This window comes from Acinonyx jubatus, chromosome D4, assembly GCF_027475565.1.
Source record: "Acinonyx jubatus isolate Ajub_Pintada_27869175 chromosome D4, VMU_Ajub_asm_v1.0, whole genome shotgun sequence".
NCBI classification, from domain to species: Eukaryota; Metazoa; Chordata; class Mammalia; order Carnivora; family Felidae; genus Acinonyx; species Acinonyx jubatus.
This window is the reverse complement of record NC_069391.1, coordinates 80,520,560-80,535,904: the sequence shown is the minus strand read 5'-3', so window position 1 is coordinate 80,535,904 and position 15,345 is coordinate 80,520,560. Positions and strand designations below refer to the sequence as shown.

At 41.6% G+C, this 15,345-nt stretch overlaps 1 protein-coding gene across 8 annotated transcripts in view; it reads left to right on the top strand.

Annotated features, from left to right (window-relative positions):
- Positions 1-15,104, top strand: part of MAMDC2 (MAM domain containing 2) — a 401,951-nt gene extending 386,847 nt beyond the window's left edge. For 7 of the 8 annotated variants that reach the window (XM_027041065.2, XM_053205285.1, XM_027041067.2 and 4 more), the window contains 3 exons: positions 4,133-4,392; positions 10,451-10,535; positions 10,683-15,104. In XM_027041065.2, the coding sequence (XP_026896866.1) occupies positions 4,133-4,392; positions 10,451-10,535; positions 10,683-10,747 (410 nt within the window). In that variant the 3' untranslated portion in view covers positions 10,748-15,104. Of the gene's footprint in view, positions 1-4,132; positions 4,393-10,450; positions 10,536-10,682 lie in introns of those variants that run through there. The other variant, XM_053205286.1, reaches the window with a different exon arrangement.
- Positions 15,105-15,345: the final 241 nt, after the last annotated feature.

Below are 15,345 nucleotides of genomic sequence, written 5' to 3'. Positions count from 1 at the left end.
AATAGTGTAGTCAGAATGGGACCAGTGGAAAAGGAAATATCTGAGCAAAGACTTAGAAATGATAAAGTGAGACCTGAGATTAAATGGGGGGAAAGCCATTCCAGGCAGAGGCATTAGCCCATGCAAAGGCCCTGAGGTAGTAGCATACCGACTATATTCCAGGAACGGTAAACGGACCAGTGTGGCCACACAACACAGAATGAGTAAGGAGAGAGGCAGTAGGAGAGGAAGGTGGTAGAAATAAGAGGTAAGAGAATGGACAGGAGATTATAGGGCCCTAAAAGCCATTCCCAGGCCCTCGGCATCTACTTTGAGGGAAATGGTGAACCAATGGAACGTTTTGAGCAAAGGAGTGGTAAGATTTAGCGTTTGTTCATTATGGGTACTATGTTGAGATTAGATTGTAGACAACAAGGGTAGACACAGGCGGACTCACAGGTAAAGTGTTGGATTAATCCAAGTGAGAACTAACAGCAGCTCGGACCAGGAGGTAGCAACGGAGGTCATGAGAAGAGAAATGACTAGAGTCCGTCCTATTTTGAAGGTAGAGCTGACAGGAGCTCCTGATATCCTGGATGTGAGATGTGAGGAGAATAGGGGTGGATGCAGGACTTCCAGGTTTGGGACCTGGCCAACCAGAAAGGATGCAGTAGGTTTTAGGGTAAAGCTGTTAGGAGCTGAGTTCTGAAGGTGTTCAGCCGGAGACGTCCACTTGACAATAAAGGGAGGTGTCCATTAGGCAGTTTGAATAAACACATCTGGGTTTCAGCAAAGGGGTTGGAAATTTAAATTTGTGATACAACGTATGTAGCATTAAAAGCCACAAGACGAGGGGCGCCTGGGCGGCTCAGTCAGTTGAGCCTCCAACTTCGGCTCAGGTCATGATCTCACAGCTTGTGGGTTCGAGCCCCACATCCAGCTCTGGGCTGGCAGCTCGGAGGCCAGAGCCTGCTTTGGATTCTGTGTCTCCCTCTCTCTCTGCCCCTCCCCCGCTCATGCTCTGTCTCTCTCTGTCTCAAAAATAAATAAACATTAAAAAAATTTTCTTTAAAGCCACGAGACAAGCTGAGATCACCCAATGAGTCAGTAATCAGTAAGAATAGTGCAGTTCCAGACCTGGGGCTTGGAGCACTCCCAGGGCAAGAGGTCAGAGTAGAGAGGGTGGACCAGCAACGGGGTGGCCAGTGAAGTGGGAGAAAAACCAGAAGAGCCAGTGTCCCGGAAACCAAGTTCAGAAAGTACTTCTGGGAGGCAGCAGTGATGTATTATGTTCAAGTGCTGTGGAGGAGACAAGAATGACGAGGACTGAATACTGATGGTCGGTTTCGGGATGAGGCCGTCATTGGTCAACACTCCAGAAACACTGGAAGTATCATTTCTAAACTTAAAAATATTTTTAAGTCTTTATTTATTTTTGAGAGAGAGACAGAGTGTGAGCAAGGGAGGAGCAGAGAGAGAGGGAGGCACAGAATCCAAAGCAGGCTCCAGGCCCTGAGCTGTCAGCACAGAGCCCGAACCCACTAACCATGAGATCATGACCTGAGCCGAAGTCAGACGCTCAACCGACTGAGCCACCCAGGTGCCCCTCTAATATTTTAAAGGAGATCACAGGGATGACCGGTTGATGAAGCCCGCATCCTGTGACTCTGATGGCACGGTTTTGCAGGGTGACACCTTTACTGAGTGGAACCCTGGGGAAAAGGGTTGCACGGGGCATACAATCTGATCGGACGCTCCTAAGCGGAACTCTTTCTACCCACCGGTTTCCTAGCCTGTGGGACTTCTTGCCTCTGTGTTTGTGGAAGTGGCAGAGAGGGAAAGGAGGAATGCCCTGAAGACGCACAGATGGAGATATTTCTGATCAATTCTGGCTGGAATATTTCAAGCCCTTCATTTTGGGAAGTGACTAGAGCTAATTGATTGAATGTCAAATTGTAAAGAAAGATGCCTAGAAACCATTTCGTTTGCGTGTGTTATTTGCATTCTCTTTCTTTTTGCCCTCAATGTGGCCATTAATTTCTGCATGAAATAATAACAGACATAACACCATGTAAAGATTATGTTTTACATCACGTACATAAGAAAATCGATATTGGCCAAGAAGACAATAAAAATGCATGCCAGGGTGCCTGGGTGCCTCATTCGGTTAAGTGTCCGACTCTTCATTTCGGCTCAGGTTATGATCTCATGGTTCATGAGTTCGAGCCCCGCACCTGGCTCTGTGCGGACAGTGCAGAGCCTGCTTGGGATTCTCTCCCTCTTTCTCTGTCTCTCCCCTGCTTGCTGTCTCTCTCTCTTTCTCTCTCTCTGTCAAAATAAATAAATAAACTTAAAAAAAAATAAAATGAGTCTCAGGGATACAGAATTATATCGCTAGTGCATTTATCTACGAGTTACTCTTCATATATTGCTTTATTTCAGTAGCTGGATGGTAATTATCTGACATTAACTAGCTCTGTTGGGGGCTGTGGATGATTTGTAGCTATGTCCAGTTTCTGTGGGATAAGTGGGATATCCATCATGTCCCATTTCAGACCACCAACATGAAGTCATTTGGACCCACCCGCAAAAGTCACACAGTGGACTTGGGAGCCAGTGGAAGCTGGTTCGAGCACACCCTTGTTTTATTAATGTGCAGACAAATCTTGTTTCTGTCTGACACCAGCAAATTAAAAAGAAATTAAAATTAAGAAAGGAAAATGGAAATGTTATATAATTAACATTATAGTTATATTATCTATATATATAATTATAATATATGTAAATATTTATAAAGGTAGTTTTAATCCTCATTTCAAAATGATGAATGTAGGTTCAGAGACGATAATCCCTTGGTCCAGGATCAAATCTTAGAATCAAGACTTGAACCCAGACCTACCGGACTACAAAATCCATGCTCTCTCCCCTAAACCAATGTCTGGAAGCTCCAGAACGTTATCCATGAATCAGTAGGATAAATTCTCTATGGTAATCACCATTTCACTGGCATAATACTAGTATTATAGTAATAACATTAACTATATCCTCTATACAAAACTGAATTTTAAATTACTAAATGAAAAAAAAATATTTTGACGGGTCACATTTTGTAGCATATGTATTCCTCTTGGATTACACATACTCCCCCAAATTATAAAACCCTTCATCAGTATGGTGGTCAGGTCATGCATTTATTCCAGTTTGTTTCCAGGAACGCTACTCAAAAGAGAAAGCAGGAAAGATACCTTGTGGTGGTGGTTGTTCTTTCTTAAAAAACAACATCTTTTTAATGTTTATGTATTTTTGAGAGAGGGAGAGAGACAAAGAGTGAGCAGGGAGGGGCAGAGAGAGAAGGAGACACAGGATCTGAAGCAGGCTCCGGGACTCTGAGCTGTCAGCACAGAGCCCGATGCAGGGCTCTAACTTGTGAACTGCGAGGTCTTGATCTGAGCTGAAATCTGACGCTTAACCGACTGAGCCACCCAGGCACCCCATGGTTTTTATAATAATACCTGGTTTTACAGTGTGGAGGTTCCTCAAAAAATTAAAAATAGACCTACCCTATGACCCAGGAGTAGCACTGCTAGGAATTTACCCAAGGGATACAGGAGTGCTGATGCATAGGGGCACTTGTACCCTAATGTTTACAGCAGCACTTTCAACAATAGCCAATAGCCAAATGATGGAAAGAGCCTAAATGTCCATCAACTGATGAATGGAAAAAGAAATTGTGGTTTATATACACAATGGAATACTACGTGGCAATGAGAAAGAATGAAATAATGGCCTTTTGTAGCAACGTGGATGGAACTGGAGAGTGTTATGCTAAGTGAAATAAGTCATACAGAGAAGGACAGATACCGTATGTTTTCACTCCTATGCAGATCCTGAGAAACTTAACAGAAGATTGTGGGGGAGGGGAAGGAAGAAAAAAAAGTGGTTAGAGAGGGAGGGAGCCAAACCATAGAAGACTCTTAAAAACTGAGAACAAACTGAGGGTTTATGGGGGGTGGGAGGGAGGGGTGGGTGGGTGATGGGTATTGAGGAGGGCACCTGTTGGGATGAGCACTGGGTGTGGTATGGAAACCAATTTGACAATAAATTTCATATTAAAATAATAATAATAATACCTGGTTTTATATTTGCTCTCCAGGGTACTACATGTACATCGAGGCCTCCCACATGGTGTATGGACAAAAAGCACATCTCTTGTCCTGGCCTCTGAGAGGAGTCACCGGAAAACACTGCTTGACCTTTTTCTACCACATGTATGGAGCAGGGACTGGCCTGCTGAGTGTTTATTTGAAAAGGGCAGGCGATAGTGAAGAGTCCCTCTTATGGCGAAGAAGAGGCGAACAGAGCATTTCCTGGCTAAGGGCGCTGATCGAATACAGTTGTGAGTCCCAGCACCAGGTAAGCCAAAGGGGAGAAGAACGAAGTGAGAGCAAATGTTCCTGTGAGCTTCTGATCTGTCTTTTTCTTGCTACCAAAGAGAATGTTCTGTTCTGTTTTCAGGGTCATAGATAAAGACAGTACATGTTTAAAAGTAAACATAATTAGTCTCTATTGATTAAATCTAAGCAGTGAATGGGAGATTAGGCGGCGAGAAAAAGCTTTGGGTATTTACGCATAAAGTGATTTTTGCAACTCAATGATGAAAGGGTAGCTATTTTTGTCTTGGCACATTCTGAATGTCAAGTGTATTCTCTGCGTCCCGCACGTCTCCCAAACAGTCTCCTTTTCTTCTAAACATGGTATTACCTAATTAGTATTTTCCAGCTGCGTCTTTCCCTCGTCATTACCCACACACGAGGGCTTTGGTTGCAAGCCTCTATTTAAGAGTGCATGGTCCACAGTCAATTATTAAGCCTCTGTCTGCATGGGTTTAGAAGAAACTGAGTCCCGGTCCCAATTCCTGAGTCTTGCCCTGGGTTTTCTCGTGTGCTGTAGGAGACCTCCATCCCACAGCATCTAGACTATGAGAGACTGTAGGCAGTGACAGGAAAGAGCCTTTCAAATGCCAATGGGTGAGGCTGAGCAGCCCATCTGGTCTAGAGGTGAGCAGGCCCTCCTGACAGCTACTGACTTCCCCTGCCTACCATGAGCCAAAGCTCCAGAAGGCTCTGGGAAGATAACCTTCGGACCCTGACATTCCTGAAATTGCTCTGTAGAATTCTCAGCTGTGAACTTCTCCTAAAAGCCCTGCTTCCTCCTCATCCTTGCTTCTGACTGATCAACCTCTTGGATCAGCACCCCTCCGCTTTAACCACTGGCTCGTTTGGTCTAAGCCCAAATCTTCCTGGAAGAGGTGTTCAGAATAAGGGCTTTATTTTATACCATCGCACAAACACCCTGAATTTCCTGCGGATCTAAACGGGAAGGAATTGCAGAAGTTCAGGGGGCCAGGTTGCAGGGCCATCGAGGGTGCTGTGTTGCTAAAGAACAAGTGACTGAGGGCAAATGAGCCATTATCTGGGGGTGGCCCATTATCCTGGCATGGATAAACCTGTCTAGAGATTTAGGAAAGAATAACAGATAGCTCCAGAAATGATTTGGATGGTGCTTTAATGTCCGCTACGGAAGAAAAGCAGATCATTCAGGAGCTTAATAATATAACTGATCATCATTCTGAGATGGTGGATTAATTTCGTTCGGCTATCCGGGCACCCCTACTTCTACTCTGTTCGGATGTTCTCCAAGTGTGGTCCTGAGACCAGCAGCAATGCTTGAAGTGCAAACCCACCTCAAATGACATTGACCTAAAATGCACACTCTCGGGCCGCACTTCAGAACTACTGAACCAGATACTCTGAGGGAGGGGTCCAGAAATCTATGTTTTAACAAGCCCTCCTAATGATTCAGATGCGCACTAAAGACAAAGCATCTCTATCCCAGAGCAAGTGGGTCTGAGTCAAGTGCAGCCCGAGCGTTGATGTTTTTGTGATTCCCGAAGGGTGCTAATGCACTAGACCTCTAGGGAACAGGTGACTTGTCAGCGTCTAATCCCAGGAAGTTGAGTACAAGGCCTTGAATATGCTAGACTTGCTGGGTAGCTGGTTGTTTGAAATGGTTTTTGATCCCAGAAGTAATTAGGCATCTATTGGTATCTACCCTCTACTCACTCTCGTGGGGTATTCAAATTCAAAGGGTGCAGAATGGCCTGAGAGGTTTTTTTAAGTTTATTTTCATTTATTTTGTGAGGAGGGAGGGGCAGAGAGAGGGGGAGGCAGACTGTCCCAAGCAGGCTCCACATTATCAACACAGAGCCCAACTCGGGGTTCAAACTCACAAACTGTGAGATCATGACCTGAGCTGAAGTCAAGAGTCCGACGCTTAAGCAACTGAGCCACCCAGGCACTCCTGGCCTGGGAGAGTTTTAGCTCACAACTTTGTAAGAACCAAGACTCCAGACCATTCCCTTTGTCTTAGAATGGAACAGATATGAATCTGCCCTGAGGAATTTCCTTCTGGATTTAGTGATTCCCTCAGGAATCCCAAATGCTATCTGGAGACCAGGCTGAAGCTAGTTTCTCCAAAACATCTTAGTGTCTAATAAAACACAGACACATCCACATGAATAAATTGGCCATCTTTTACGTGCCAGGCACTTACAGCACTAGGAGCTATACGTAAGTTCTTCCTGTTGATCTTGTAGCTCCTCTTGACAGAAGGAGAAACTCAATGTCCAGCTGGTAACTGACAGTGTGAGAATTCAGGCCCAGATCTGACTGGTCCCCAAGTGTGTATCCCTAAGCCAAGGTTCCACACTCTCTCTCTTCATCAGTATGTTGATCAAGTCATGAATTTATTACAGTTTGTTTCCAGGAACACCACTCAAAAGAGAAAGAAGAAAATCAGTTCCAAAATAAACTCATTCCCCTGGGTGTCATAAGCCCTGGGTGATCTTGGGGAAATCTCATCCTCCCTGAAAATGTTCGTACATTTTCAAAATGGGGTAATAATTCCTGCCATGCTGACATCACCAGAGTTAGAAGGTCAGTGAGGTTATGTATGTGAAAGGGTTTTATAAATTTTAAAATCCCAAAGTATAAAAATATATTATTGTTTCTAAAAATATGTTCCCTCCCAAATATCTCTGGTCTCTAATTCATATCACCATGGCAACCCTGGTATTCTCAATAGTTACATTGGCATCCAGACTGAGTTCCTAGAGTATGAGGCCAAAATATCTCATTTTGGTAAATATTTGTTGACTGCTGGCTATTCTAAGTGCTGAGGATGCAGCAATGAACATAACACGTAAAGCTCCTCTTCTTTTTTAGAGTTGACATTCTAGTCGGGGAGAGGTAGAAAAAGTAAATCAGGGGCGCCTGGGTGGCTCAGTCGGTTGAGCGTCCGGCTTTGGCTCAGGTCATGATCTCACAGTTTGTGGGTTCAGGCCCCGCGTCGGGCTCTGTGCTGACAGCTCGGAGCCTGGAACCTGCTTTGAATTCTGTGTCTCCCTCTCTCTCTGCCCCTCCCCTGCTCATGCTCTGTCTCTCTCTCTTTCTCCTTCAAAAATAAATAAAAACATTCAAAAAAAAATTTTTTTAAAAAGGAAAAGTAAACCAAAGATATATAATGTACTATCAAGTACATTATAATAAATGCTATGGTGGGGGGCACCTGGGAGGTTCAGTCGGTTAAGTGTCCGACTTCAGCTCGGGTCATGATCTCTCAGTTCACGAGTTTGAGCCCTGCATCTGGCTCTGTGCTGACAGCTTAGAGCCTGGAACCTGTTTCAGATTCTGTGTCTCCCTTTCCTTCTGCTCCTCCCCTGCTCGTGCTCTCTCAAAAAAAAAAATTTTTTTTTTAATTAATAATACTAAGTGCTATGGAAAAGAATAGGTCAAGCCAAACAGGTACTGAGATCAAAGAAGTATCAGGGCATAATTGTGAAAGGCTTTGAACATCATGGTAGAGTTTGAAATTTATTCCAGAAGCAATGAGGAACCATCAGATGGCTTTAAGGTAATGTGATCTGGGTTTACATTTTTAAATGATCACTCCAGCCACTATGTGGAGAATAGACTGTAGGGGACAAGGAGACTTTGGGGGCTACTGCAGTGGTGCTGGCAGAAGGAGTGAGTGGCAGGGGTGAGATGCATCAGAAGCCCACGGGATTTCTTACATGTGGAATGTGGGGCTTGAGAGAAAGAGGCATCAAGATGCCTCCTTGAGTTTTGGCCTGAGTAACCAGTAGAATGGAGTTACCATTTCCTGAGTTGAGGAAGGCTTTCGGTGGAGCACATCTGGAGGTGCGAAGGCAGTGCGCATGGGAGGGAAATTAACACGTGAGTTTTTCAGACACGCTTAGTTTTCTGTGTCAGACATCCACGTGGGCATGTCAGGTGAGCATAGGTGATGAGACTGAAGTTCAGAAAAAAGAACAAGGCTGGAGGAGTAGATGTGTGCCTCACTGGTGGCGGTGGGCAGGTGTGGATGGCTTTCAGAGTGGTATCGTACTGCCACTGTTTGTTTGAGACTCACCCTCTAGGGGAGGTGAGTGGGTGGCCTCCAGATGACATTCCAATCATCCTACCATCCTTGTAGGTGAAGTGCACCAAGTGGCAACCTTTTAATCATGCCCCTTCCTAAGTGCTAAGCTGTACCTGACTTGCTATTGATCAAAAACACAACGTGATTTTATTTCCTTTGGATTCCTTGCTTAACATTTCCTCCTGTGCTCTCTCTTCTTTCCTCCCTGGGTTCTTTTATTTTGATGCCATTGAAAGAAAGAATGTGTTAGACAAATTCGTAGCTCATCGAAATATTTATATCATTCATATTGTTCATTATACTGCCTAACATTTAGTAAGTATTATTATGTGCTAGGTACTCATTTAGGACCACGTTTCCAAATTTTCTTGTTCATGGTATGCTTAGTCTCATTAATGTTTTTCCTGGTGTTCCTAGACCAAAAGCAATACCTAAGAGTTTCATTTATTAAGTAGTTGCAGCCAAACAACTTAGTATTTATGTCCTAACGACTTAGTAGACATTTGGAAAAATAGTACACTTAAATTGAAGGAAAAAAATAAATGTTTATCTAATTCTTAAATAACCACAATTATTTACTAATAGAATGTGTATATATAGGACAAGGGAAAAACCATAATGGTATAAAATAGTTACCACTCAGGTAGTAAGGAAATTCAGAGGAAAAGGTTGTATAAAATCAAGTATTTGGCCCAACCACGGACTCTTCAGAATATAATTCCATCAGGTAATTCGTGTATTATACTTTCGTTGTAGACTTGGTGGTCAAAAACCAGATTTTATTGATGTCCAGAAAACCAAAATGGTTATTAACTGCACTCATATATCCTCCTATCGATGTATTAGAGGACATTTTTTTCCTCTTCTAACCATTTATTTGTATTCTTGTTTGGGATTGTGTCCTTAGAATTTTAAATAATATTATTGTGCCCATATCTGTCATTAAAGCTTCTTTGAGTCATTAATTTTAAGATAGTTTCATATGCTTATTAATTGTCCACTTTATATTCTTTGATTTAATTTAAATCATAAACTAGTCCAAGGGGGAGTCATTTGCTCATAAAGTGAGTAGACCAAACGTGTCTTCTGGATAATTTTCATTACCCACAAGCCTCCCTGGAGTATTCAGTGGTTTATTAACCATTGTTGGGGCAGCATTCGAGCTGGTAATGTAAGCTATTTTCCCTAGAACCTGAATATTTGATCAGTTTTTTTCTTCTCAGGATCTGAAGTTATGAAACTGGTTCTCTCCTCCAGGGCTATTCTTGGATGTTATGGTATTTAACACAATAAGCGAACCGTTGCCTTTTTGGTAAACTTAGTGATTATATATCACCATAGATTTGTAGAGAGCCTAAGAAAACTTAAACTTCTGGGCCTATGACTTTCATAGGCCCTGTGAGTGCTGGGTCTAGAATATTCGAGGTGGGAAAGAGAAACTAGGTCACCACCAGGAAGCATTTCTAGGTAAGCATTTCTGGTTAATGGCCTAAAGAGATCTCAGAAGCAACCTAAATCTCCAAGACTCTAGTAATTTATTGTGCATTTCTTTAAAATTCCAAATAAGTACTCTCTTTTGTACCTAAATTTGAATTTGTGATTTTGTAGTCTTTTCCTTAAAGGAGGTTGAACAACAGTCTAAGCTTCCAGACCCACACAACATGGATCTTCCCCTGATGAGTATTGTTTTATCAAGATGACTTCATTTCTAAAATGTTTTTTAATGTTTATTTATTTTTGAGAGAGAGACAGAGTATGAGTGGGAGAGAGGCAGGGGGGTGGGGGTGGTGGGGAGACACAGAATCTGAAACAGGCTCCAGGCTCTGAGCTGTCAGCACAGAGCCTGACACGGGGCTCAAACTCACGAACCTCAAGAACATGACCTGAACCGAAGTAGGACGCTTAACCGACTGAGCCACCCAGGTACCCCAAAATGACTCCATTTCTAAATTCAGACCTCATTACTTTTCAGGTAATTTTTGAAGCCATTCGGGGAGTGTCAATAAGAAGTGATATTGCCATTGATGATGTTAAATTTCAAGCAGGACCCTGTTCAGGTAACAATATTTTCCCCAATTATATCCTCTTGATTGAAAAGGGATTTTGCAATAGTCTCAAATCATAAGAATGCAAATTAAGAATTTTTCTATAATAAAAACAGAGAAAACTATTTTTGTCTATTTTCTGTTTGTCTTTCCTGACAGAAATGGAAGATATGACCCAGCAGTCATCAGGATATTCTGAGGATTTAAATGAAATTGAGTTTTAAGAAATGATCTGAATTGGATGAGCTAAACAAGAGCCATACCTCTCTTCAATCAAAATGAACACAAAACAAATAAATACCGAACAGTCTTAACCATTTTGTGAATTATAAAACGACTTCACAGCACAGTATTGTTTTTCATTACTTTTGCAAAAAATACTGACTCAGGGCTTTTTGGTGTTTTTGTTTTTGGTTTTTGGGTTTTTTTTTTTCCTTTTTGCGTATGACAACTGTTACGGAAATACAGGCTATTGATTTTGCGTAGATCATTCATCTTAATTTTGGTTCCAGTTAGAAATACAAATATACTATATTGCAGTCACTTTAAAGTATGCAAATGGGAGGGCACAATCAAAATGAGATGTGTCATTTAAATCTGCATTCAGTGAATGTATTGGGAGGAGAAGATGTCTCGTGGGTTTCTTTTTGAATTTCAAGTATCGCAGCTGTTTTTAAAGTAATAATGTGAGGTGTCAGTATCTGCAGAATGAATGCAGTTTTTCATGGTAACAAATTAGTCTAAGAAAATAAAATCTTATTTTCTACGTTTTATTCATAGAAATGGAGTGTTAATTGTTAAATATTTTTACCATACATGTTAACTAAGGATCTTTCCTGAATGTCCCAGGGTAAGTCAGTATTAATTAATGCTGTATTACAAGGCAATGCTACTTTCTTTTCTCCCCCCTTTGAACTACTTTGGAAAGTCACTATGAACACATGGATTAGAAATTGCACTCTTTTTTTGTAAAGCAAGCTTGAAAATGTTTATGTACACACACCTGAAAATTTTTAGGACGTGTTAAGCAATTTTACTGATTTTTATAATAAATGTTTTGGTAAGGTTTTGAGGAGTATGAATTCAAGCAGACATACTAAACTGCTGCTTTTTATTTACGTGCTTAGAAAATTGTACATACGTATTTTATACCCAAACAGCTGTTTTAAGATTACCTAATAAAAGGTAATTTGAAAATCTTTTCCCTAGCAATGAACTCATTTCTATGTTATTTTCCTTGTTCAGAATATCTTCGGTACATAACTGCAGATTCTAATTTGAATTTCTGCTCTGCCACTGTTAAATTCTTCTTATGCCTTCTATTAGTGACATGAGCATTGCTTACATTGATACAAGAATTGATTTTTATTTATTTATTTTTAAAAATTTTTGTTTATTTTTGAGAGAGAGTGGGGGAGGAGCAGGGAGAGAGGGAGACAGAGAATCCCAAGCAGGCTCCCCACTGTCAGTGCAGAGCCCTGACGTGGGGCTCAAACTCATGGAGAGATCATGACCTGAGCCATAATCAAGTAGGACATTTAACTGACTGAGCCACCCAGGTGCTCCAAGAATTAATTTTTGGAGTGTTTTATTTTATATAAGCTAACTTACTTTTTCACCACATTTTATCCTATTACAACGTAAACACTATGAGGATGAGGATTCTTGCATGTTTTGTGTTACTTTTGTAGTCTCTGTACCCAGAAGAATGTCTGGTATGTAGTACGTGTTCAATAAAGAAATAGTTGTTGAATGAATGAATGAATTTAAGCCTTCCAACATCCTCCAAAATGGAGCTATTATTAGTTTTTTTTTACAGAGAAGGAAACCGAGGTTCAGAAGAGTGAACACATTATTTAAGTGGAAGAGTAGAGTCAGGTGTCTCTGACCCCAAAGTCCGTACCTCTTCCTGCTTTGTACGGCCAAAAATCCATGGTCCTCACAGACTTGGGTGGTATGAGAATACCAAGAATGTCAAAACTCTTCCGGTGCCTGGCTGTGTGGCTCAGTCGGTAGAGCATGTGACCGTTGATCTCGAGGTTATGAGTTTGAGCCCCACATTGGACATAGGGATTACTTTTTAAAAAAATGTCAAAACTCTTAAGTTAATCCATAAAGAGTAGTATACTTCCCTGAAGACCACAGTGCTTGGAAAACAAAAATTCTCAACTGTACAAAATTAACATCCTGAGGTTTATGGAGAAAATAAACTTCTGTAGTAAAGCAAAATTTTGCAAATCACATCCTTTCTATTCATGATGATTTTAATTAAGTAAGTAATTAATTATCTATTAATCCCTAAATAAAGCTGAAACATTGAGGAAGGAAGATTTCAAGGTGTGAAGCAACTCAACAGTATGCTAGACGGTATAATCTCCTCAACCTATTATTCCTGTCCAGAGCTTAGTTATATTTGCTGAATAAAGAAATGAAAATTGTGTCTCTGGGACTTAACACAGTACCTTCATGCATACCAAGTCACTTATAGATAGTGACTGAAGTCATTCACCAACCTCCTTGCTTATAGATTACGTAAATCCATAGTAATAATCAGAGCTAACATTTATTGGATTTTTCTATCTTCAGACATTTTTCAAAGGGCTTTATGTGAATTCACTCATTTAATCCTGATAACGACTCATGAAGTCGATCTAGTGATATTTCCATTTTATAAATAGGGAAACTGAATTTGTCCAAGTTCAGCAGCTAGTGTAGGGCTTGGGTTTGAACCTGGGCGTGTTTCACTGCCAAACCTGCGTTCTGATCTTTGACTGCCTCCTGAACCTGCCAGCCCTCTGGTTGACTTCACCCCCAATACCAATTTAAACCTCAGGCAAAAGTTCCAGGTTTCTCTCACTCCAGAGGATTTATTGGCTACCAAAATTACCCCAAAGGTTGCCAAACTAGAAATACTACTTGGGCCTCCGGCTTTGGTAATTGGGGAGAAAAAAAATGAGGGTTGGCAAGTAGTTATTAGGGAAGAAAGGAAAGGAGTAATTGTTACCAGTTGTTGCTAAGAAACAACCTGAAGTTCATACAGAAGAGAGGAGGTAGAAGGTGAGTGGATTAATGTACCTTCCTCACTTCTGTTCCTTTTGGAGGATTCAGATTTTGGATGCTTCTCTTCCTGTCCAGGTTACCCATGGCATTCATTTTAACTATACTTCGCCTGGATGAAAATACGAAAGGCTACTTAGCACAGTATAGTTTCTTCAGGTTTAGAAATGCCTTGTGGGAAAGCGTACTAATAGGTACCACGCGGTATTTGCGTTGATTTTAAATCTTCTCTAAACACACAAGTGCTTCAAAAACAAGCTACTTTCTCCACACAGATTGCCTTCTCCCCTACAATTTGCTGTGTGGGTTGGAGATTACTTGTGTGTAGAAGGGAGTGGAGGAGAAAACAGTAGCTCTGATAGAGGGTCTGGTTTAATGTGGAGGAAGAAAGGGTTCAGCAAAGATTCAGTGAGAAATCTACACTCCAGGCATTTTGCCAAGCATGGAGGTTATGAAGATAATCACAGATTAGTGAGGAAGACACAGGTCCAAACCGATCAGCACAACTTGGAGTGCTAAATCCAATGAGATCATATGCCCAGGTGCTATGGAAGGGTCTCGGAGGGGCATCTGACCAGGAAGGGCAGGGCCAGCCTCCCGCTGCAGCCCAGGCTGAGGTGAGAACCAAAGGAGACCTCCTAAGGCAGCGTTCCAGGTGCCCGGATGTCCTCTGTGACTCTCGGGGTGGAGACTGGCCTCTCTTCCTTCTTATTCCCCTATAGGAGACGTGTTTTCCAGGGTGATTTAACCAGAACTTGGGGCAGTAGGTGGGGAGAGTTTTCATAAGTAATCAATCATTCTAGTGTCGCATTCTCTACGTGCTAATTGCTTTACAGATTGATACGGCATAGTGATTAAACACAGGGTTTCTGGATTCAGGGTGTCTCTGTTAAAATCCCGGCCTTGCCTTTTTCCGACTTCGGGACTGGGGGCAAGTCACTGACACCCTCTCTGATCCCTATTCTTAGAAGAGAGAGAAGTAGAGACTCCTTGTCTACTTCTTAGTAGGTTGCTGTAAAGATGAAATGAAAATATTACCTATCAACGCTTAGTGTCTAACACATGCCATTCTAGTTGATACTGAAAGGTCTGAGTGGGTGTTTGGTTTTGGGTTTGGGTTTTTTTTTTTTTTTTTTTTGATAAATTGTAGTTATTTTTAATGTATTCTTTCTCTACAAAGAACTGTGAGTTTATAGTGCCATCTTAAGGATAAAACAACCATATAATCTTGCTATTTTATCACGTTTTTCTTTTTTACTAGCAATCCTAGGCTCATTTTAACCAGCAGCTGGGTAAATGCCTTCTCCTTTGCTCTCCCTGTTCCATCCACTGTTCCTGGTTCTGGGCTGCCCACTCTGTATATATACCCTAGGAAGATTTATTATGCTAAACCTAAAGTCGTGTTTTCATGCCTATCTCCTCAAGAATGGTTGCTTTTCCAATTTTGTATCCCCACTGCCTACCATGCTCAACAAATATATCTGCATTAAATAAGAAAATGCTCAATAAAAGTAGTTTAATACGAATCTGTATGTGTGTTCCAAGCATCATAAGGGATATAAACATTCTCTTTCTGTCCATGAACATTTCATAGCCTGGAAATCCACACTCTAAAAAAAATTTTTAATGTTTATTTATTTTGAGAGAGAGAGAGAGCGAGAGTGTGCGCACACAAGCAGGCAAGGGAAAATAGAGACAGAGGATCTGCAGCAGTCTCCATGCTGACAGCAGCAAGGCCGATGTGGGGCTCCAACTCACGATCAGC